Source organism: Prinia subflava, chromosome 17 (genome assembly GCF_021018805.1).
Source record: "Prinia subflava isolate CZ2003 ecotype Zambia chromosome 17, Cam_Psub_1.2, whole genome shotgun sequence".
NCBI lineage: Eukaryota > Metazoa > Chordata > Aves > Passeriformes > Cisticolidae > Prinia > Prinia subflava.
In genome coordinates this window covers 15748817-15771085 of record NC_086263.1, presented here as the reverse complement: position 1 = coordinate 15771085, position 22269 = coordinate 15748817, and the positions used below count along the sequence as shown (strand labels likewise).

The window sequence follows — 22269 nt, the reverse complement described above, 5'->3', positions numbered from 1 at the left end:
TGCTTGCAAATGGCTCATGGGTACCAGGATGTTGCTGTATTGTTTGTTCAGGACACACTGTAACTCCTCAGGGTACTTCACTGAGAACCAACATGGCAAAACCACAAGCTAACAGTATCTCCTGCTGGTGGTGAAGAGGCATGGCTTTAAGGAGCTGGAAAAACATGCCCATTCCAACAGCGCTGGTGTAGCTATTACAGATCTGGACTGTATGAAAACATCAGTGCAGCAATAATCCTGTAGTCAGGATTGCATTTGAGTATCTGTGATTTTAATCAATACTGAGGACAAAGAACCAGGTGTAAACCTTAGAAATACAGAATTAAAACCTGGAGCAGAGATCCCAGCTTGGGTACAGACAGAAAGGTAATCAGTACATTTGCTAATGTGCTTAATTGCTCCTGAGTTTGGACAGGATTAACTATTCCTTCATGGTACTTGCACAAAAGCCAGCACTCTTTAGGGTACAGCTCTTTTTCTCTTGCCTCAAACAGATACTGCGTGTTTAAGAAACGCACAGGAATCACTTAGGAATTAAATTTCTTGTTTGCATGGTTCACCAGCTGGCAACTCTTGGCCTTTTCTCTAAAACTACTACACAACCCCCTCCCCCCAGATCTGAGGCAGAAAAATACCTGTCATACCCTGCCCCACCTCCCCCAAATGCAGATGACAGTCCAACACCCAGAATCATTTCTGAGACAGGAACAAATGCTAGATTTACACTACAGTGTGCACTGTCTTCATTAAAAAGGCAGACACATATAATGAGGAATCTCCCCATGTAGAGGAAAAAAAGATCTGCACTTGAATCTCAGAAAAATAACCCCCAAACTAAACTAAATAGAATTATCTCCAAAGTTACCACTGCTGGTGTCTGAACACCGAGATGGAAGTGTCCTTTGGGACAGATGACAGCAAACCCCAGCAGCAGCTGTACAAGCACGTCCCACCCTGGTGCCTCTGTCAGTGACAGGGCGGGCACAGCGCCCCTCCCACGGGACCAGGCTTGCAGCACTTACATCACGTATGTCTTGCTGGTTGCTTTGACTCCTCCAATGGGGATTCTCCTCACAATCACCGATGAGTTCTTGGGAATCAGAGCACTATCATCAGTGTATTCTGGAAACAACACCAATACAGAAAAAATATTAGTCAATTTGTAATAATGTATTTAATATGTAATTACAGAGCACTTTTGAGAATCCCTTCACAGATCTAAAGGCAAAATTTTATACATAACATCAGGCTTTCATCCTCTCAACACACCAACAGCACCTGTCAAGGAATCTTCAGGTTTGATTATCAAACAGAAGCAGCAAAATAATTTTCAGTTTTTGAAGTTAGCTTGAATGCCAAGAGCAAAATAGTTTCAAATTACACTAAAGCAGAGTCTGATAATGCATGAGGTTTTTCCCTGATCTGTTTTAAGCTGGTTTTGCTTCTGACTGGCTACAAAACCAAGAGACCTCCAGTGAAAAACAAACCAAAGCCAAGCCTCACCTACATAAAGGAGACTCTAAAGTCTATGACTGCTGGTCCTGAACAAACCAGGCACCAGCTAGAGCAGGGAAACTGCACCAATGAGTCCCCTCTGCTGCCCTGCTCTGGCCTGGCAGAACAGCAGAGCCACCAGCTCTGTGCCTGGAGCTGACTATCCCAACCAGGCTGGGCAGCTGCTCAGGGCCTGACAGAGAAATGTGACTGGAACTGGCAGCGCTGGATTTGGAACACAAACACTTGGGGGTTTCTGAGCCTGCTTTCACGAGCAGGACAGAGGTGCTCAAACTACAGTGGTACCTCCCCCCTGAAGCTCACCATCCAGTCTGAATTAACCAAAGTTTTTCCACTCACTTTCTATAGAGAAGAGAGACAAACAAAATGACTTCTGAAGGCAGCCCTGAAAAGCCTTTGGAAAACAAAGGATGGCTGAAGCCATCCCTACCCTGCCTTGGCCTGTACTGTGCTGGTTGTCCAAAAAGAAAAGCCCCCTGACCTTTTACATAAGGCCCAAACAAAAATCCAACTCTCAGACACACTTTGAATGAGACTAAAATGCAAAGCCCTCTCCATAAGAATGGTTTTTATATGGAACTTACACAGGCTGGCTATGACTAAATACTGTAAAGCACCCTGAGCAGTTCCTGCCTGTGATGTGCCTGCAGTGTTACTTATTCCAATCCCTTACCTTTGCAGACTGAATCAGAACACTGGTCTGAAACCCAGAGCTGTTGTGTATCTAGTCAAGCTCTGTCAGGATGAGTTTGCTCACACACAAAATACAAGTATCTCACTTTTTATGCTCCATTTTTTAGTATATTATTCCTACAGGCAGGAACCTCCCTTAGACCAAAACATACCTAGCAGAAGACATCACTTCAACCATGAAATTAAAATTTTACTTCTATTTCCAACTAACAGAACATTTCTTCAGAAAACTGAGAAATCATTTAGCTGAAACTAATTCCTGAGCTTCCCCCCAGGGAACCAAACAGCAAGACTCTGGACTGCAGAGCAGTTTAAAACTGTGGGTGAAAGGACCAGCAGTGACAGAAACAGCAGCTCTTACAGAAGTCACATCCTGACACGAGCCCTGGAGCTCTGCTCCTCACACAGCCGCCTGTCAAGAGAGGCTGCACCAGGACTTTCTGATGGAGAAGGAGCTCAAGCAGTGCTGAGACCAAGACAAACACCTGGAGGATGGTGCCAGCTACAGTTCTAGAAAACCAAAGCAGCTGTTTCTACTAGTGGACCACAGCCAAACAAAAGTGTTCTTTCTTTCTGGTCCAGATCACAAATCACTGGACTGTGATTTCAGAGAGACAAGATAAGAAACAGCAGCTTCACAAAAAGGCTTTCATATTGAACTGGCATCTTCCAACAGGAGCCTGCTGCTCATGGGCAGCAACATTCCCCGGGCAGAGCCTCCCATGTCCCAGGGCCTGCACAGCCCTGTCACTGTCTCTCCATGACTCCACTCCTCAAGGTGAGCAGTGAGGCCAACTCCACACAGCTACTGCTCACACTTGTCCAAGCACAGCTTTAACAGAAATGCTCAGAGCTGGAGGAGCAGCACTGCTCATTCCCACCCCCATACAGCACAGGGTTGTTCTACCACCAGTGATGGCTGGGAAGTGGCTACTGGAATTTGTCAATCTGAGCTGTGGTTAAAAGTACCCAACCAACCCAAAATGCCTGCAAAAACAAAGATCTGGATATTAAAGACAATAGCAGAAGAGACACAGCAGTCTAAAACTTGCTATTTATCCTACAACAGTAGCTTGAAAAAATCCAGAGAAGGAAGTATTTCAAGACATGAATGGAGGCAAACTAGTTAAGAGCAGCTACCCTGACACAGAAATCTGACATCAACTACTGCATCAGTGTCCACAACTCTCTTACAGCTAAGTGTAAGGAGCTCTCATTTGCTGGCAAGTTTATGCTGCTTTGCAATGAATGAGCAATTTAAAACTCCCACTTTTTAATTTATCTATTATAAGAATTTCTGCTAGTTTTAATAATTTATGTTTATGTATGCTACAAACAAGTTACTGACAGAATTTCCCATGTTATTTTCTGGCCTGCGTTCACCCACGGTTTCATCTGACAGCCCTGCCCAAGCAGCTCTGAGCACTCAGAGGTTTTTCACCCAGGTGAGGTACAGAACTCACCAGGAGTCCTTGGAAGGCAAGCCTAGGTGTGCCAGGGCAGGGAAAAGCCTTGCTAGGCAGCTGCTGGGGAAAGGGTGTGCACATAAGAGCTGCAATCCCTGCCAACACGCCAGGCTGTCCCCACCAGAACACAGGGAATTCCCTGGAACATATTTTCTCCCTAGACAGGATTTAACTCTGTTCTTATCACCACCACTTGCTCACTTTGGGACAAGCCATTGTTGTAGCTGGCTATGAAAGCAGCCTTGAAACTTCCCGAGTAACAGACTGGGCCAGTCCTGTTGGATTTTCTGCTTCCCCCAGTACAGGAATCCCTGATTTCATCTACAGCAGGCAGATCATCACCTCTGGAACAAGCTGGCCAGGAGGCCAAAGTGCCCAGGGAATCTCCACTGCAGCGTTTTCACACAGCACTGTGCCCCACCAGAGCCCCTGCACTGCTGTGAAGGGATGAGTCAATCAAATCCACCCTGCTCCAGTCCTTAATCGCATTACACCACCGGGCCTGCCTTAAGGGCCTCTTGGCTCTGTGTGGTGTCAGCGTGGGGCTGAAGTGCCTGAGCATCATTCTGCCTTAAAACCATTCTGCCTTAAAACCATTCCGCCTTAAAACCATTCTGCCCCCCCACAGCAGCTCAGAGCAAAGGTTTGGCTTTACTTTCTCTGTATTTTGCCCTGTAAGTATGGCACATTTTCCAGGTGCTCTGTTTCAGAATGTCACAGTGCAGGAAAGAGCACTCAAGAAACAGTTGTGGAGCTTGCAGCTCTTTCACATATTCTGGGAACACCTGTTACAGAAGAGAGGTAAAAAACCCAGATCCAACGAAACAGAGGCAAGTTTAAAAGCACCGCTCTGGAGCACAGGCTTTAGAGAACATGCCTTGATAGCAAGCATGGAAGAGGAACCCCCTACATAAAACAGGTCCCACCCACTCACTCCGCATTCCCAGAATCGTACAGAATTCATCAGATCCTTTTTTCCCACCGATATTTAAAATCCTGTGTACTTTTAGCCTATATTAGCAGTTCGTCTATTACTAGCTTTCCATTAGGAAAAATAACAGCACCAGAACTGTAAAAGCTTTCAGGATCTTGGAACAATCTGAATACACAGCACATCTCCACTCATGGCTCACTTTGTTCTTTCCAGATATTATAACACTTACTCAAGCCCCTGAACAGACAAAGTTATAAAACCCCAATACTTATGTCCACATGTAGGAATTCCTAGCATCCCGCTTAGTTAGAATATCCCATTCTAGTGGTTATTTTAACTTCTGCAGGTTAATTGAAGCATCTACATCTGATTAATAAAACCTGAATTCACATTTATGCATATAAACCAAAGATTTGACAGACATACATTTTGGAAATACATTCTCTAGCTATGCTCTGCAAACCACAGAGGGATTTTTGCCTTTTCACATGGAAAAGGCCCTTAAGAAAGGTTCAGTAAGCATCTGTGTCACTAATATAGAATTTAAAATTATGCATTTTACATCGTTATGTATTTATCATTTAATACTCATTTTGCGGAGGTTAAAGTGCAGCACAACCTGCCTATACGACCCAGAACAATGCTTTTTTAATTTCACCTTGATGCAACACCACATTAAACTGCTTACAGTGAGGCACTTTTCCTTCCCTGATCCTGGTTACATATGAAAACAAAGTAACACCCTAGCAAAGCTAGTCCCACGGATGCTGCAGTAATACTTTATTAGCCGACATTCAGGAGCATCTTTTTTCTCTTAACAACTTCGCGTTCTGTTCACGTGCCACACCAAACCCGGGGTGCCCGGCCCGTTTCAGAGCCGCTGCTGCGGTGCCCACCGCGGGTCCAGCCCAGCTCCTCCCACGGCCTCAGCACAGCCCTCCCTGCAAACCAAACCAGCGGCCAAAGGCTTTCCTCAGCTTCATTCAACACCGCTAAAAAATCCAAGACTTCTCAGCTGTGTCTGTACCACACAGCAGCATCCCCTGCACCCCTCTAATGCTGGTTGAAAGTCTCTTCACACTCCTGGAAATAATTTAAATATCTGTAGATAAACAGATGCTTTAACTCCAACCCCTCCGAAGGTCAGGGCTGAAGTTACAGAGCACTCTGTTAAAACTTCAACACATAACACTGAAAGAGAAAAAAACCCACCAGCGCACATTTTAAAGAAAAGAACTAATGAGACACAGAACCACAGGGAAAAAAAAAGATTTAACGTTGCAGGAATAAAAATACAATTCTTTTTATTTTTGAAAAGTCACACTCTGAAGTCTTTAATCACATTCAAACTAATCAGGATGGCAGATTACCAAATTGAAGCGTCACAGTAACACAAGCCCATATTCACACCGCAGAATCAAGTACTATTTATTAGACTTAAGCGAATTTATGACTTCTCAAAGAACATTTCTTATATATATTCACTGTAAATATTCTGCCATAAAACTTCCAGACTGCCCTGATACAGCAAACACTACGTGCCAGAAAGAAAAAAAATAAATTAGACAAGAATGATGAAATGATGTTCAGGACTATCCAAATTATGGTGTCTTTTGTTTGGAAAACTTACATTAACCAGGAACTCCCAAGAGTAATTTTGCTACCGAACGCTGATCGTGCAAGAGGCTTTAAAGGTCTGCAGAAATTGTAACTCACTGATACACTCCAAATTGTTGCTTCTCAGCAACTGCTGCAATGGGCACACGTTTTCAATGAAACTAAGTTCAGTCACCGAACACACTTTTTTTCTCCCCCATTTAAATTGGCCATGTGATATATTCCTATTCCTTCGCATTTCTCTGCCAGATTTCAAAGAAAGCTGGCAGGTTTGTTACGGTAAGACATACTCCCCCCCTCCCTCCATTTTACCTACAACTTCAGGAAACCAAAACTTTTGTAGCACCGTGGCACACGAGCCCGTGCCCCGCGTGTGGAACTGCTGGGACGCTGTTGTGAGGGCAGCAGCTACAAAGGAACAGCCCCGAGCCCACAGCAGCCCCCGCTCCATCAGCGCAGCGCCGCTGCCCCAGCCCCACGCACCTTCTTTGGTCTGCGCGTTGGTGATCTGCAGGTCGCAGTCGGCCGCCTTCAGCTTCTCCCGGCCCATGATCTGGCGCTTGAGGTCGCTCAGGGAGATGTGCAGCCCGTCGAAGGTGACCGTGTCATAGTTGAGCTTGGAGGAGAACTTGTAATGCACGCACGACATGGCGGGGCGCGGGCGGCGCCCGCTCTGGCGCGGCGGGGCCGCGGGGGTCGGGCAGGGCCCGCGGGGGCCGGAGCGGCGGCGCTGGGGCGGCGAGCGGCGCTCAGAGCCCGCGGCGCTGCGCCATGGCCGGGCCGCGGCCTCAGGGCTCGGGGCTGGGGAGGCCTCAGGTCTCCATCGTGGCGAGCCCGCGGCCCCCGCCCCGCAACGACCGCGGCCCTCGGCGAGCGCGGCGCGCCCGCCCGGCTCCTGCCCTCGGCCCCGCTCGACCCGGGCTGGGCCCCGCTCGGTTCGGCCTTGGCTCGGGTTCGGCCTCCCTCGCTTTAGGCTCGACTAGGACTCGGCCCCGCTTGGCCCCGCTCGGTTCGGGTTCGGGTCCACTCGGCCCGGCGCCGCCCCGCTCGCTTCAGGCTCGGCGCCGCTCGGTCCGGCTCGGCCCCGCTCGGCCCGGTTCGGCCCCGCGCGGCCCCGATGGCGGCTCCCGCGGCCGCCCCTGCCCTCAACGCTGCGCCGAGGGGTTTCCCGGCCGACACCGCACGGGCCGCGCGAGCATGCGCAGATGAAGCGCGTCCACCACGCTGCACGTGACCCGGCGCCGCGCGTGACACGACGTCACGTGGGCGCGGCAGGCCCCGCCCCTGGCCCCGAGCGCCCCCTAGCGGAGCGCGTGGTGTGCGCCCCTCACGGGCCGCAGGAAATGAAAGGTTGGGATTGAGGTGAATATTATTTATATATGACATTATAGCCCATAATAGTCACCGTCCTCTGGACCTCTTATCGCCATCATGTCATGCTTAAACCCCCGCCTCTTTCAAGCTGTGCACTGTTGTGTCGTTCAACCCACCTATTGAAACTTACTAACAACAGTCTTTCATTTTACAAACACTTCTTCTCTAGTTCTCAGATCTTTACCCTGGAAACCTTCTGCCCGCCAGCTGCCACACCACTCTCAAAGAAAATCAATCCAAAGATAAGCTGGTTTTTCAAATAAAAATAGTGAAGCCTTGGAATAAAACTCTTCTCATCTAAGATTTTAGTCTAGGCTTGTGATCTCTGAGCCCTAGGGGTGATGGGGCTCCTGTGTCCAGCAGAACCTGCCCGGAACATTCCAGCCCAAAGGGCCTGACCTGGCCATGAACGTGGCTGGGGCTGTGGGAGCCACGGCTGCAGCTTGGGACAGGCTGGACAGGGGCTGGGGACAGGCTGGACAGGGGCTGGGGACAGGCTGGACAGGGGCTGGGGACACGGCTGGACAGGGGAGGGCTGGGGACAGGCTGGACAGGGGCTGGGGACAGGCTGGACAGGGGCTGGTGACACGGCTGCACAGGGGCTGGGGACACGGCTGGGCAGGGGCTGGGGACAGGCTGGACAGGGGCTGGGGACACGGCTGGACAGGGGAGGGCTGGGGACAGGCTGGACAGGGGCTGGGGACACGGCTGGACAGGGGAGGGCTGGGGACAGGCTGGACAGGGGCTGGGGACAGGCTGGACAGGGGCTGAGGACAGGCTGGACAGGGGCTGGTGACACGGCTGGACAGGGGCTGGGGACAGGCTGGACAGGGGCTGGGGACAGGCTGGACAGGGGCTGGGGACAGGCTGGACAGGGGCTGGGACACAGCTGGACAGAGGGCTGGGGACAGGCTGGACAGGGGCTTGGGACAGGCTGGACAGGGGCTGGGGACACGGCTGGAAAGAGGGCTGGGGACAGGCTGGACAGGGGCTGGGGACATGGCTGGAAAGAGGGCTGGGGACACAGCTGGACAAGGGACGCTGCCATGAGCAGCTGAGCTGTGAGATCAGAGCAGGAATCTCAGGCAGGAGAGTGCTGAATTCCCACTGCCAGAGGGCAGGGTTAGATGGGATATTGGGGAGAAATTCTTCCCTGGGAGGGCGGGCAGGCCCTGGCACAGGGTGCCCAGAGCAGCTGTGGCTGCCCCTGGATCCCTGGCAGTGCCCAAGGCCAGGCTGGTCAGGGCTTGGAGCACCTTGGGACAGTGGAAGGTGTCCCTGCCATGGCAGGGGATGGATGTCTTTTGAGGTCCCTTCCCACCCAAACCATTCCATGACTCCAGGATGTGTCATCAGGTTGCGATTTAGGGAATGCTGCCATGCCCTGGACAAACCCGTCTGACCCACAGGAAAGGCCTGATGTGCCTGTTCCAGGCTGTTTCCTGCACACAACACAAACGCTCATGTCACATCAAATGTTCTCAGCCACTCACATTCATAGCTTTGAAAAACAAAGCATGAACTTCCTGATGAGGCAAAGAAATACCCTGTGGCTTTCAGAGGGGCTGGGTCACTCTGAAAGCCACTAAACATGAAAGCAGTGTTGAAGCTTGGTGGTCTCTGCACACCTGTAGGCACCAGGGCTGTTTTTGTAGCTTTAAAATAGTTCTGAAACTTCATACTCTTTCACATTCAGCAGTAAAGTGTTCTCTAACTTCTGCAAAACAACATAAAACGTGTCGGCACTTTTTTAGGTCATGCTCACACATTAGTTAAAGAAAGATCAATACACAGAAACTGTTTGCTGTAACGTGCAGTTTCAGTGTTTTGCCATGATGGATTATTGGGAGCTGTGTGGGAACTTTGTCTCATTTAGTACTTTACTGATTTATAAGCAGTTTTATCTGAGCACAGTTCTGCTGCTCAGAGCACCTTTGGCTGAGCTGTGGTCTTTGCTGTTTTCATTCTCAAATACACAAGTGCTTGAATTGTAGAATCATAGAATAATAGAATGGTTTGGTTGGGAAAGGACCTTAAAACTCATTCACTTCCACCTTCTGCCATGGGCAGGGACAGCTTCCACTGTCCCAGGCTGCTCCAAGCCCTGTCCAACTCAGCCTTGGGCACTGCCAGGGATCCAGGGGCAGCCACAGCTGCTCTGGGCACCCTGTGCCAGGGCCTGCCCACCCTGCCAGGGAACAATTCCTTCCCAAAATCCCATCTAATCCTGCCTTCTGGCAATCTAAGGCTGTGACATTTGTTTTCAAGCCTTGAACTGAGGCTGACAGAGAATTGTCCCTGTTATACAACTGAACAGCACAAAAAGAAACAAGCTGAACTTCAAAGCTGAGCAGGACAAATCAGGTCTGGCACCTTCCCAGCCACACAGGCAGGTGTCCTGGATGAGCAGGCTCAGGGTGGCAGGGTGTGGAATTGTATTTCCTTCTCCAGTGTGTTTTGTCAGCAGCAATAACTCTACTTGTTTTTATTACGTGACTTCAGCTGTGAGCTCTGCAAGAGGAAAGGAACTCACCTTGCTCTGGGCACTCGGGGCTTGGGTGATCCCAGCCCCCAGGACCTGCCGGGGCCGAGCCCACGGGGCCGGTTCTGCTGGAACATCCACTCTGCTCCCTCAGCCCAGCCCCGGGTGCACCCCAGAGGCTGCCCAGCTGCTGTGGGCACGCACTGGCCAAAGCTGAGATTGAATTCAGAGTGCCTGGTGGTTTTCCAGAGTTCCTACCAGTTTGCAATCCACAAATGAACAAATCCATGTTTGCCAACACCCTGAGGCTCAAGGGACTCAGAACTGAGGGAAACTGAAAGAGTTGTGCTGGAATACTGACACAAATCCAGAAACCTGCTTTTAGGTCATAGGTAAGGAATAAACAAGGAAGCAAACAAGCAAACACAGCCTGTAATTACCCCGAGTCCAGGGAGCTGCTCCCTCCTTGGCTTTGCATACACCCTCCAGCACACCACTGACCCTGCTCACCTGTGTGGGTGAAAGGTGCTGACCCCATGCTCAGAGGGTCCCAACCCTGGACAGCCCCAGTGCAGCCAGACTTTAACACCCTCTACACTAAGGAGATTTACCCTATCAATGAGTCAGAAAGCAGATGAGAGCTCATTTCTCATTGCAAATGAATCAGCAGAGGTATAGCAGGACAAGCTCCTCCCTGTGTGAACAGCGTAAGAGTTATTATCAGAGTAAAAGGAACTTCTTCCATAACAATCAGAGCTAATTTACTCAGGAAGCTCTAAAAGTCACCCAGAGGACTCCAGCAGTGTCCCCCAGGAGCCTGTCCTGGGGCAGGGCTGCTCCCACCTGAGGATCCTGGCTGCAGCACCCACAGTGAGCCCACTCTCTGGGCCCAGTGCCCACCCTGCATCGTGACCCCAAATTAAACAAGATCTCCTCTGCAGAGGGTTTGCTTTGGTCCTACCCCCGAAGGATGCCAAGAGATGAGCTCAGCTCTGGTCTGGCACTGCCCAGGGAACCCTCTGCCCTGGCAGGGAGGGCTGGGAGCAGAGCCCTGCTGCTCCTTGTGCCCGAATTGTGGGCACAGGGGGGGATTACGCTGCTGGTGGGCACATCTCGCCTTCCTCCCGGGAATCCAGAGGCTCTGGGAAGATCCGGCTCGTTATCTCGCCATCACCGACATCACCTCCCAGCCTGATCCCCCTCCGTGTGACAGCACCAGGGTGACCTTCTTGCTTGATGAATTTCGAGTCACTAATTAAACTGCTCGGCGAAAGAAAAGAGAAAATTAACTGACCATTGCTATCTCGGGAGAGAAGGAGCCCGAATCAATTTGCTTTTTATTTTACCTTAGTTTATTTATTATTTTTTTTCATGGAAAGCGAACCCGCCGCCCCCGTCCCCGGCTGCCACTAGAGGTCATTTGAGCACCGGGAGAGGGACCGGCGGCGGCGGCTCCTGCCCGGGGCAGGGACACCTCCCACTGTCCCAGGCTGCTCCAAGCCCTGTCCAGCCTGGCCTGGGCACTGCCAGGGATGCAGGGGCAGCCACAGCTGCTCTGGGCACCCTGTGCCAGGGCCTCACCATCCTCACAGGAAGGAACTTTTTCCTAATACCTAATCTAACAGTTTGGAGCCATTCCCCCTTGTCGTGTAAAAAGTCCCTTTCCAGCTCTCTTGGAGTCCCTTTAGGCACAGAAAGGGTCTCTGAGGAGACCTCAGAGCCTTCTCTTCTCCAGGTTGAACAACCCTACAGCTAAAAAAAGCTCTGGTGCTGGTTTGGGTGGTTGTTTCTGTTCAGAAGGGCAGGAAACGTCCCTGTGGTAACACTCAGTCCTGCCCGGTAGCAAAATCAGCTGGTTCATGCCCAGCACAGCCCCACGCACGTGGCTGGTCCCAGTGCCCTGCTCAAATGGCCCCAGAGACTCCCACAGGCACGGAGCAGCTGGGGCTGTGCTGTGGTGTCCAAGGCCTCTGCAGAGAGCAAACACCACTGACTGGGCACTGGGCAGCTCCTGCACTGGTCCCAGTGCCACCAGCTCCTGTGGGAGCGCCGGTGTGTCCGTCCCCACCAGCACTCCCCAGCCCCTCTGCCCCAGCTCCTTGCCTCCTGCCTTTCTTGCTTCCTGAATCTGCCCTCTGTGCAGCCTCTTGTCTGCATCCATCCACTCACACACATCAAAGCAGCCCCAGCTTCCCTCCTCATTCCTAACTTCTCAACACATTTTAAACCAGAATTAATTAGAGGGATCAAAGGCCCCTCCTGGCTGCCCCCTGGAGCCCTCCCTTCCCCGGCTGGCCGTGCCCTGCTGGCTGCACACAGCAGCTATCGCCGGCTGCAGATGCCGAGGATCAGGAGAGGCAGAGCCAAGCCCGAGCACTGCTCCTCTGCAGCTCCCTGCGCGGCTGCACTAATCGCTCAGGAGACGCTGCTGAGGTGGTGGAATTGGCTGGTGATGGGACCGTGGTTGACTTTATCCCTGGATCCTGTCTGTCTTTGAGTCATCTTCGTTGTGAGTCACAGCCGCCGTTAATCCCTTGGAGATAAGGGCCTCATCCAGCTCTCCACGCAGGTACTGCTGCCTCTGCGCCTGCTCTTCAAAACGGGAATAAATCTGTGTGAGATGAGGTCGTGGTGGGAGCACTCCAGGACACACTTGTGGGGTGGTTTGTCATGCCAGCTCTGTGTCACCTTGAGAGCCAGCCTCACCAGCGCCAGGGCTCTCAGCCACTCCTGCTCAGCAGCCTTGGGGGCTGCTGCCTTCCCAGAAACATTTACCCCCTGGGTAAACACTGCCTGTTCCTCCTCTCCTCCAGGGCCCTGGGGATCTCCTCCCTTCCCCAGCACAGCTCTGTATCCCCAGGAGCAGGACCAGCAGGACCCTCCTGTGCCTGTACATCTCCCTCAGCAAGAGTGAGCTGAAATCCAACATCATTTGTGTCCTTCATTCTAAAACCTTCTATGCGTCTGGCAGTCAATTGTTCCCAGTTTAATTTCTCCCATTGTTAAAATGTGTTTTATCCCAGCTTACATCTCTCTCAGTTCACCACTGCTCGTGCCATCCATCACCAGAACCTTCCCACATGGCAGCTGGGGACCACAACAGAGTGATCTTTAACCCTCTTGACTCACCTCTTTAATCCTTCACCCCATGACAGATTTCCAGCCCTCAAGCAGCTCTTGCAGCTCCTGCAGCCTTGCTGGGAGCAGAGATACCGGCACTGCCCCCAGGATGTTACTGGTCTGACTGGGGCTGTGCTCTGAGAATTCCTTTGGTATTTCCCTGTGGATACCCAGGACCAACATGAGCCCCATCATCACACTGGGCTGTGTGTGCTGGTACCTGCCCCGTACCTCGAGCCTGTCCAGAGCTCCCTGTCTCTGGACACGCTCCCCTTTGCCCGTGCTCTTTCCTGTCCATGCCCTCACCCTCTGCTGCACCCACTGCCATCTCAGCCTGCAAGGCAGGGCCCAACATGGGTCTGAGGGGCATCAGCCCCTGGGAAAACCTCTTTGATTCCCTCTCTTTTATTTCCTTTTGGTACCTGGAGTGATTCATGAAGCCTCTGCTGTTTCCAGAAGCAGCATCCCTTCTCCAACCTCACCTAAGCCCCAGAAGCAGGAGGAAAGGCCCCATCCTTTCCTGCAGTGAGGCCCAGGTGAGCGCTGGGTGCTGCCTGCCCTGATCCAGCCCACCTACACTCCCACAGAGCCCGCCTTCAGTGAGCTCAGCACCCAGCAACGCTGCTCTGCTTTTCCCATTTTTCCACCCACCATGCCCTGGCCTCACCTGTGTCATCAGGGGTGATGTTCTCCTCCTCTGGGGTTCTCCCAAACCCAGGCAGTGGAAGCCACATTTGTATGCAGAGTTTGAGAGCAATTAAATTGAATTCTAATTATTATATATCACAAATTAGCAATTTCTGCCATGCTAATATTAATTGCTAACACAATGATAAGGCATATCAGGCAGTCAGGATGGAGCAGGAGTTTGCTTGCTTGGAGAGATGTGTGAAAGCAGAAGTTGCTGCAGATATGGATATCCCACAGCAAGGAGATGTTCCTGGGCTGGGGGCACTGAGGTTCGGTCCTGCCTCCAGCCTTGCCAGGGCTGGAGCTCAGAGCAGGCTGGAGCTGCCAGTGCTCAGGTTGGAGCTGCCAGTGCTCAGGTTGGCTTCCTCAGGAAGGCAAGGGCACCGGCAGCACAGGGTGGGTGTGATGAGGATGTGCCTGCTCCTCCCCAGCCCAGGGAGTTTGGGTGGAAAATTCAATAAAAAAGCCAATGACTGGCTGGTTCTGGAGGGACAGCTCCCTAATCCCTGCCTAGAGCTGCTCTCCCAAACCTCTGGGAAGTTCCTCCTCTGGAGAGAGGGAGGGGGCAGGAAGGGCGAGGAGACCCAGTGTCATCATGTTTATCACATTCCATGAAGCTGCTGTGGTGGTCTTCACCTCTGGCAGGCTGGAATCACAGCTAAAACCACACTGGGACTGTAGGGATGGACACTGGTTTCTGTGGGGACGGACAAGGACATCCAGCTCCAGCTGAGCCCTGGGACTGAATTCTGGTTTGGCAGGACCCGCTCTGAGCTTGTCACAGCCGCTGTGGCAGTGCTGGCTGTCACAAAGTGCTCACCCTGTCGGAGCCAACACCTGCAGCATCCTTACATCACACGGGGAAATCCGAGCAGATCAAAGCCGAGGAGCTGGACACGCGCTGTGCAGAAGCACTTCCCTTGGGAGAGTTAATCAAGGACACAACAACCCTGTGGAATGGAGCCGACAGAGCCTGGGGTGGGCACCGAGCTGGCGATCTGCAGGAAGCCCTGCCCGAGGAGGTTGCTGCAGGTCCCTCAGTGCCTCTGGGAGTGCCTGGGCTTGTGGGGGCTTCCAGAAGGGAAGCCAGGAGTGCAGGGATGTCCCTGACAGCTGGGATAAGCCCTCAGCACGTTTCTGTGCCGGGAGGGAGCAGTGAGGCTGGAGGCAGATGGGGAGGGCTGTGGTGCTGGACAGGCTGGTGGCACACAAGCAGGGCTGGGCGAGGCTCAGCAGGCAGAGGAAGAGCAGCGAGCACCCCCAGGACGGGCATTTCCCATCACTCATCCCCCTGGGACTGGAATTCCCTGAGGGGCTTGTCCCAAGCAGGCTCTGCTCACCTGCAAATATAGTGATTTAATATCAATGAGGTCATTTTGTCCCAAGGGTTATTTATCTGTCTGTTGAAAAAACCCTAGCCCTGTATGAGTCACCAGGCTGCACTACAGCCCTGTGATGAATTACACTTGGACACATGCTAAATGACATTTACCAATAAATTTATGCAGATTTCTCCTGTAATCCTTCTCCTCATCAAAAGTAGTAATGCTTTCTCTAATGCAAATGCACTGCGAGAGCCTCACCACATCAAACGGGAGCTGGGCTGAGTAGCTCGGAATTCAGAACGATAATCTTCATTGTGCTCATGAATAACCATTTCCTACGGATGAATATTCAACAAAGCCTCGGCAGAGCTGGCGGTTCCTCCCAGAGCCCCTCGAGGCGTGTCCCAGTGCCGTGTCCAGCAGCTCTGGCCAGCCCTGCAGGCAGATTTCTCACTCCTTTCCCTCCGTGCTTCGAGCACCGCATTTAATGGGCTGCACTAGCGAGCCTGGAGTGGGTGCAGAGCAGCGTAGACTTGCGGCTTTGTGGGTGCTGTGCTGAGCTCTCCTCTCCATCCAGACCTGTCCATCCCACAGCCACAACCTCCCCTGGCATCCTCAGCCCAGCCTGGGGGTCCATGTGGGCCCCTCGTGGGGTCACACCGGTGCTGAGGCCAGCAGGGTCCAGCACCCCGTGCCTTTGGCACTCACCTGTGCTCTTGACCAACACTTCACTGGCCACAGGCTGTCTGGAGAAGCTGTGGCTGCCCCTGGACTCCTGGCAGTGTCCAAGGCCAGGCTGGACAGGGCTTGGAGCAGCCTGGGACAGTGGAAGGTGTCCCTGCCCATGGCAGGGGGTGGAACGAGATGGGCTTTAGGGTCCCTTCCAATCCAAACAAGTTTGGGATTCTCTGATTCTTTCTCTGAAGACTCTGAGAAAACAATGCAACAAAGCTCCCAGTCCAGCTGTGTGCTCCTTGCTGTGTTACAAGGAAAGGCTCCGGCTCCCCAGCTGCTTCTCTGGAGAGGGCAGGAGAGGGCAGATGGAAAGCTCAGGACACCAGGACAGGTCTGCTCAGTCATGGTCCAACACCCAGGCAGGGAGCACTTACCCCATAATGTTCCAGGCACACCAGGGCTCACTGAACACCCCGGGGTGCTGGAGGGGGGCTGGTGAATGTGTAGAGCCCTCAGCAGCCTCTGATCAGTGGGGTTTACATTTTTATTCATTTTAAAGATGATTATATTCTGAGCAGTGATGATCCAAGCTAATGAACTGCCTGCCACTTCGTGGCTTGGCAGGAGAAGTTGGATTGCTGGAATTGTGGGCTTTTTTCTTCAGTCCAAAACACAGACAATAAGGAAATAAATGATTTCTTTGACAGTTTAATATAATTTTCTCTGTTCTGGGTTTTATGCCCTGGCATCTTGGCAGTCTCAGCTAACCCAGGGCAGGGCAGCTCCAGCACTCCAGAGAGTTCCCTGCCACCTGGATCAGCAGCGAGGAGCGGGAGAAGAGCCAGGAGAGGCTGCAGCTGAGGCTGCTGAAGGGGCTGCGTGGGAGGGGCAGCTGTGCAGGGCACTGCTCTAGCTCAGCTGAGAAAAACTGCCCCAAAGGCTTCCCTGGAGCCCAACAAGGCTGGCTGCAGGATCTCCATGATCTGGGAGGTTAAAAGGCACTTGAGCCCCGAGGTGAGAGCCTCCGGGACACACTCTGAGAGTGATTTATGGCCTCTCCACTCCAGAGCCAGCTCAATGCCCTTCTTCTATTTATTTTTCTTGTTATCACTGTGAAATAAATATGAAGAGGATATAAATTTAGACTCTCAACCCAGACTCTGCTGCTGCAGGACCAGCAAAGGAGGAGCTAGGGGTTGTGATTGTAGCACTCCCGAATCAGAAGATATTTTCACATCACCTGCTCTGCATAGAAAGTTCCTTCCTGCCATAACAAGCTTGGAAATGCACAAAAACACCCCTAGAGTACTGGGGGGTGCTGGGGAAAGCAGCAGTCCAACAGGTATTTGCCAGGAGCCACCCTGGTTGTGCCTGGCAGTGATGCGGCCAAGCATCACCATGGGAGGAGCTGCACCTGCTGCTGCTCCCCTGCATCCTCTGCTGCTGCTCCCCTGCATCCACTGCTGCTGCTCCCCTGCATCCACTGCTGCTGCTCCCCTGCATCCACTGCTGCTGCTCCCCTGCATCCTCTGCTGCTGCTCCCCTGCATCCACTGCTGCTGCTCCCCTGCATCCTCTGGGCACAGTGCCTGGGCAAGGGCCTTTGTTCTCCAAAGCTCATGGGGCTGCCCAGGCGTGCTGGGCACGTCCCCCACCATCCCTGCACCGTCCCAGGTGCCCAGCGCTGCCTGGAGCTATGGCTCCCATCTGCCCTGTGCCAACCTCACCTGTGCCACTGCTGCTTCTCTAAGATTTCTGAAGGTTCAGGCTATGAAATCCTGCCCTTGGTATAAACATTTTAATTACAAGTTTCCGGGACTTCTTTCCTAAGATAAACACATTTTAATTGCAAATTGCTTCTGCTGTCTTTACCCACCCCCCAACACTGCCAGCAGCTGCTGGATTTAATATTTAATGAGACTGCCTCTGGGCTGGATGTGGCAGTGGGGCTGGGGGACACTGGAGCCCCCCAAGCGTGCCTGGAGTGAGCCACGGGGACAGCCTGGGGTGCAGGAGAGGGACAGCTCCTGTTCCTGCAAAGCCACCACAGCTGGGGGTGACCCTGGCACAAGGACCTGGTGCTTGGAGCGCAGCAGCTGTGACATGTGCCCCTGCCAAAAGGGACAGAGTCACCTCTGGTGATGCTCCAGGCAGCTTCTGGCCTTGGCCTCCGTGGCACAGGGCCTGGCCATGGCCACCTGCCCATTGTTCCCATCAGCCACGTGGCGGTGGCACAGCCACGAGCGGGGCTCCATGTCCCCAGTGCCACCGCTGCCCGTCCCCAGAGCCACCCGCGACGAAGAAACGCCATTAGCCGTTCATGTGGCATCTCACGTGCCACCACTTGTAGGTCAGGTCTCTGGGCACCACGTGCCAGAGCCCTGCAGCACTGAGCACCAGAGCTGCGCCCCCGGCAGCAGGTCCTGCAGGCTGGGGGCTTTGTCACCTGTGTGGCTTCTCCAGTGACACGCTGAGCTGGTAGAGCTCAGGGAACCTCTGCACAGGGCCCCCTCAGTGCTGTGCCATGGGGCAGCTCAGGGTGGCCCCAGGACCACGCTCTGGCACGTGTGTTCAGCTGCCACCCCCCAGCCCGAGTGGCACCGCACGTGCCACCCTTCCCAGGCACGGCTGCCACCACGGCTGTCACCTCAGCTGTCACCTCGGCTGTCACTGCAGCTCCTGGGGGCCCGGCTGTGCCTGTGCCTGTGCCGTGGGGTCTGGCTCCAGCTCAGGGACACGTGATCAGCCCCACACAGGCCCTCGGTGTGTTTTGAACCCACCCTGCACCACCAGAATCTCACATAGGAAACCAGCTGAGAGCTCCCACTGCTCTGCCTTTTATTCCTTCACTTTCCCCCCGCCTTTTCTCTCTTGAAATCTTCCTTTGAAACCCAAACTTCCTGCAGTTTGAAATGGACAATCAGGCCGCCCCGGCAGCTGCAGCCCAAGAGCTTCAGCTCTTGGCAGGAGGATCAGAACTACAAAACTATTTCTTTGAGGCAAATTATGCATTCATCCAGCTCATTTGAAACAAAATATGATTTGCAATTTAACTTTCCATAATGAGCTCCTGCTATTACACCGTTTCTATAATGGCTGGTTTCATTGGAACAGATTGTTGGTGCACATGGTTTACAAAACATTTTCAATGCAAGCCCCGTTTTTTCTTATTTTAAATAGCAACAGCTGCTAAGCATGATAATTATTGTATTTCATCAAAATAAACTTACCGAGTTACTTCTTGATGCCACTCGTCACAATTTTCCAGCAGACCTGCACGTTATTGAAGAAGCTGAAACTTTAATTCAGCAAAGTGAGAGCAGCACCTCATCCACGGGCAGGGACACCTTCCACTATCCCAGGCTGCTCCAAGCCTGGCCTTGGACTCTGCCAGGGATGGGGCAGCCACAGCTTCTCTGGGCACCCTGTGCCAGGGCCTCACCACCCCAAGGAAGAGCTTTTTCCTAATATCTAATCTCAACCTACTGTCTGTGAGTTTGAAGCCATTCCTCCTTGTCCTGTCACCACATGCTCTAGTAAAGAGTCTCCCTCCATCTTTCCTGTAGGTTCCCTTTGGGTACTGGAACACCAGGAGCAGGCAGTGAGAAGCTGTGGTAATTAATTCTTAATTGCATTTACCTGCATCTCTGTTTCCCGTGGTGTTCCCAGGGCACCTGTCAGGGTTCTCCGGCTCTGGAGTGGCCCCAGAGCTGCAGCCACAGGCACAGAGCTCCTGTCCCCAAACACCCCCAGCTCCTGCTGAGCTTCCCCAGCACCAGCTGAGGTGGTGAAGGAGCATTTTCTCCTCTAGTGACTGGAGGGAGGATAATGGCAGAGAAACGGGAGTTTATTGGTGAAGAGCAGGTGAAAGTCGTATTTGTTGAAAATTTTCCGGGGAACCTTTGAGAGCTGTATTTAGTGGCTGTAGTCAGCTGGAGATTTACGGATGTGCAGGATAACGATGCTGGAGAAGCTATTGGAGCCCCCAGTGAAAGGCTGCCCTTTACAGCACCTCAGCGTTTGGATTTAGATGACAGGTAGTAATGGCACCACAGAAACCATTACTGTCCATCAAGTAAATAATCAACACACGGTAGAAACGGTTTGGCCTTACCCACACTCTCATGAGCTATGGCAAACAGTAAAAATGCCCCCAAAAACCAAAGCCAGAAAGGGCAAAGGATGATTTTGAGGAAGGAACAGCCTGCGAGAGTAGGGACTAGAGAGCCCTTGCAGCGAACAGCGGAGAGGGCAGCGCGTTTGTCCTGATGTAGATGTAGAATTAGGGGAGAAAGGGTGACACGCAAGGCTGTGCTGCAGCCGGGACCCAGCTGCCATCTCCCCTCCGCTGGCTCCGCGCCAGCTCCCGCGGGCTGCCAGCGCCTCGCCGGCTTTGTCATCACAGCACCAACACAGCAATTAAAGCCCTCCCTGGGGAGGCAGCGGAGCGCCAGCCCCGGGACCGGCACCGCACCGGCACCGCACCGGCACCGCACCGGCACCGCACCGGCACCGCACCGGCACCGCAGCGCCGCAGCCGGGGCTCGGAGCCGTCCCCGGGCCCTCCGTGCCTGCAGGGCTGCAGCGGCCCCGCCGTGCCCGCTCCGTTCCACCCGCGGGGAGCCGGGGGTGACCCCCAGGACCCTGCACTGCCACAGCGGCTGCCCCAGGGCTGCTCCGGGTGCTCTCCTCGCCCTCCCGTCCGCGGGATGGTTCCAAGGGCAGAGCCCGAATCACTCCAAGCCCTCTGCCCGGGCCGGCGGGGCCCGCACGCTCCGCTCCGTTCGCGGTGTTTACAGCGCTCCCACGATGATCTAACGCTGCACAAAGCCTTTGCAGGATAAATACAGAGCTCTGCAGCACTATCAATCAGCCTTGGGCTCAGGAGCACGGCCAGGATCGGGCTCACGGCGGGTCCGCGGGGCTCGGGGAAGGGCAGCGGGCACCGGGCCCCTGCCCCGCCCGGGGCGCTCTGCCCGCGGGGCGGTGACCGCGGGCACTGCCAGCCACGCGTGGGCCATGGGCTATCATACCGTTTATCAAGGTCTGGCGGAAAGAAAACAAGGTAATGGGGCATTTGCTGATTCAATTCGTTGAATTTGAACAAATCTTTTTAATCCTCTTCCCCCGGGGATTGGAAAGGTCAGGAAATGGGCAGAATGTGCACTTTCAGGTATTGAAATTAAACTTGTTAAGAAATCCATATTGATTTGCACTTCTCTGAGAAATATTGAAGCCTCCAGATTTAGCCTGGGTATTGATTTTCTCTTCCAGGGGAAAGACATCGGCACAGAGGGAAGATATTACACGTGGCAGTAAACACCTTCAATCACTGCCCGCTCTGCCTCCGTGAACACAAACAAACCGAGCGGCACTGCGGAGCCGCCGCCGCCTTTCTGTGCCCCCAGGGCGCTCACACCCTGCCCCACGCCTGGCAGGGCTAAAAAGGGATTTGGGCCATGCCCTTAAGCCCCTGGTTTAGCTTTTGGTCAGCCACAATCAAACCCAACTGTTGGGGAAGTTCGAGATGCTCCTTGTGCATCCCTTTCAACTGAACTATTCCACTCCATTCTACTCCGTGTTAGCACTGCCAGCCCTTTCACTGCTTTGCTTTTAAATATTGCCCTAAGATGGATGTGCAACTCTCCTTTGACTGTTTTTAACACAGGCAATCAGCAACTAGGCAATTAAGGGGCCTAATTAGCATCTGAATCAGCCTTCTCGAGCAACCCCCTTTGCAATAGTAGCAAATAAGGGTGAGAGAGTTGAAATTCTCCCTGTGAGGGGGTGAGGCCCTGGCACAGGATGCCCAGGGAAGCTGTGGCTGCCCTGCATTCCTGGAAGTGTCCAAAGCCAGGCTCGACGGGGCTTGGAGCAGCCTGGGGCAGTGGAAGGTGTCCCATGGAATGAGATGAGCTTTGAGGTCCCTTCCAACCCAAAGCATTCTGTGATCCTGTGAGGACAGTGCCTGCAGCCCCGTGCTGCGGGACAGGCAGCCCTTGCCGAGGCTCCTTGGGCAGCTCCAGGGAGGATTTCACTCCAGCAGAGCTCCTGTGCCAGGTTTCCCAGCAGCCTGTCCATTATTCCAGGCAGGATTAGGATGTGCCCCATGAGCAGCCAGGCTCTGACTTAGGGCAGCAGAGGCAGGGCGAGGCTGTTCAGGCTCACACTGCACAGCCGATGTTCCCCTTCCGCTGAGAGCAGAGTGAGTGAGAGCCCCGCCGGCCCCAGATCACCCCCGGGGACCCTGCCCCTTCTGTCAGAAGGTTAAATAAGATTGCAATTAAGTGACACAGCACCACAGACCAACTGCTTCTAAACTGCCTCCACTTAGCCGAGCTCAGCTCCAGGGGGAGAGTTTGGAGCCAAACCTCTGTCT

The 22269-nt window shown here is 53.2% G+C and overlaps 1 protein-coding gene across 4 annotated transcripts in view; it reads right to left on the bottom strand.

The window, feature by feature from the left end:
- RBBP6 (RB binding protein 6, ubiquitin ligase) overlaps window positions 1-7456 on the bottom strand; it is a 28654-nt gene extending 21198 nt beyond the window's left edge. For 3 of the 4 annotated variants that reach the window (XM_063414653.1, XM_063414652.1, XM_063414654.1), the window contains exons 1-2: window positions 6709-7455; window positions 1023-1122 (exon numbers count right to left, since the gene is read on the bottom strand). In XM_063414653.1, the coding sequence (XP_063270723.1) occupies window positions 1023-1122; window positions 6709-6874 (266 nt within the window). In that variant the 5' untranslated portion in view covers window positions 6875-7455. Of the gene's footprint in view, window positions 1-1022; window positions 1123-6708 lie in introns of all 4 variants that reach the window. The other variant, XM_063414650.1, reaches the window with a different exon arrangement.
- Window positions 7457-22269: the final 14813 nt, after the last annotated feature.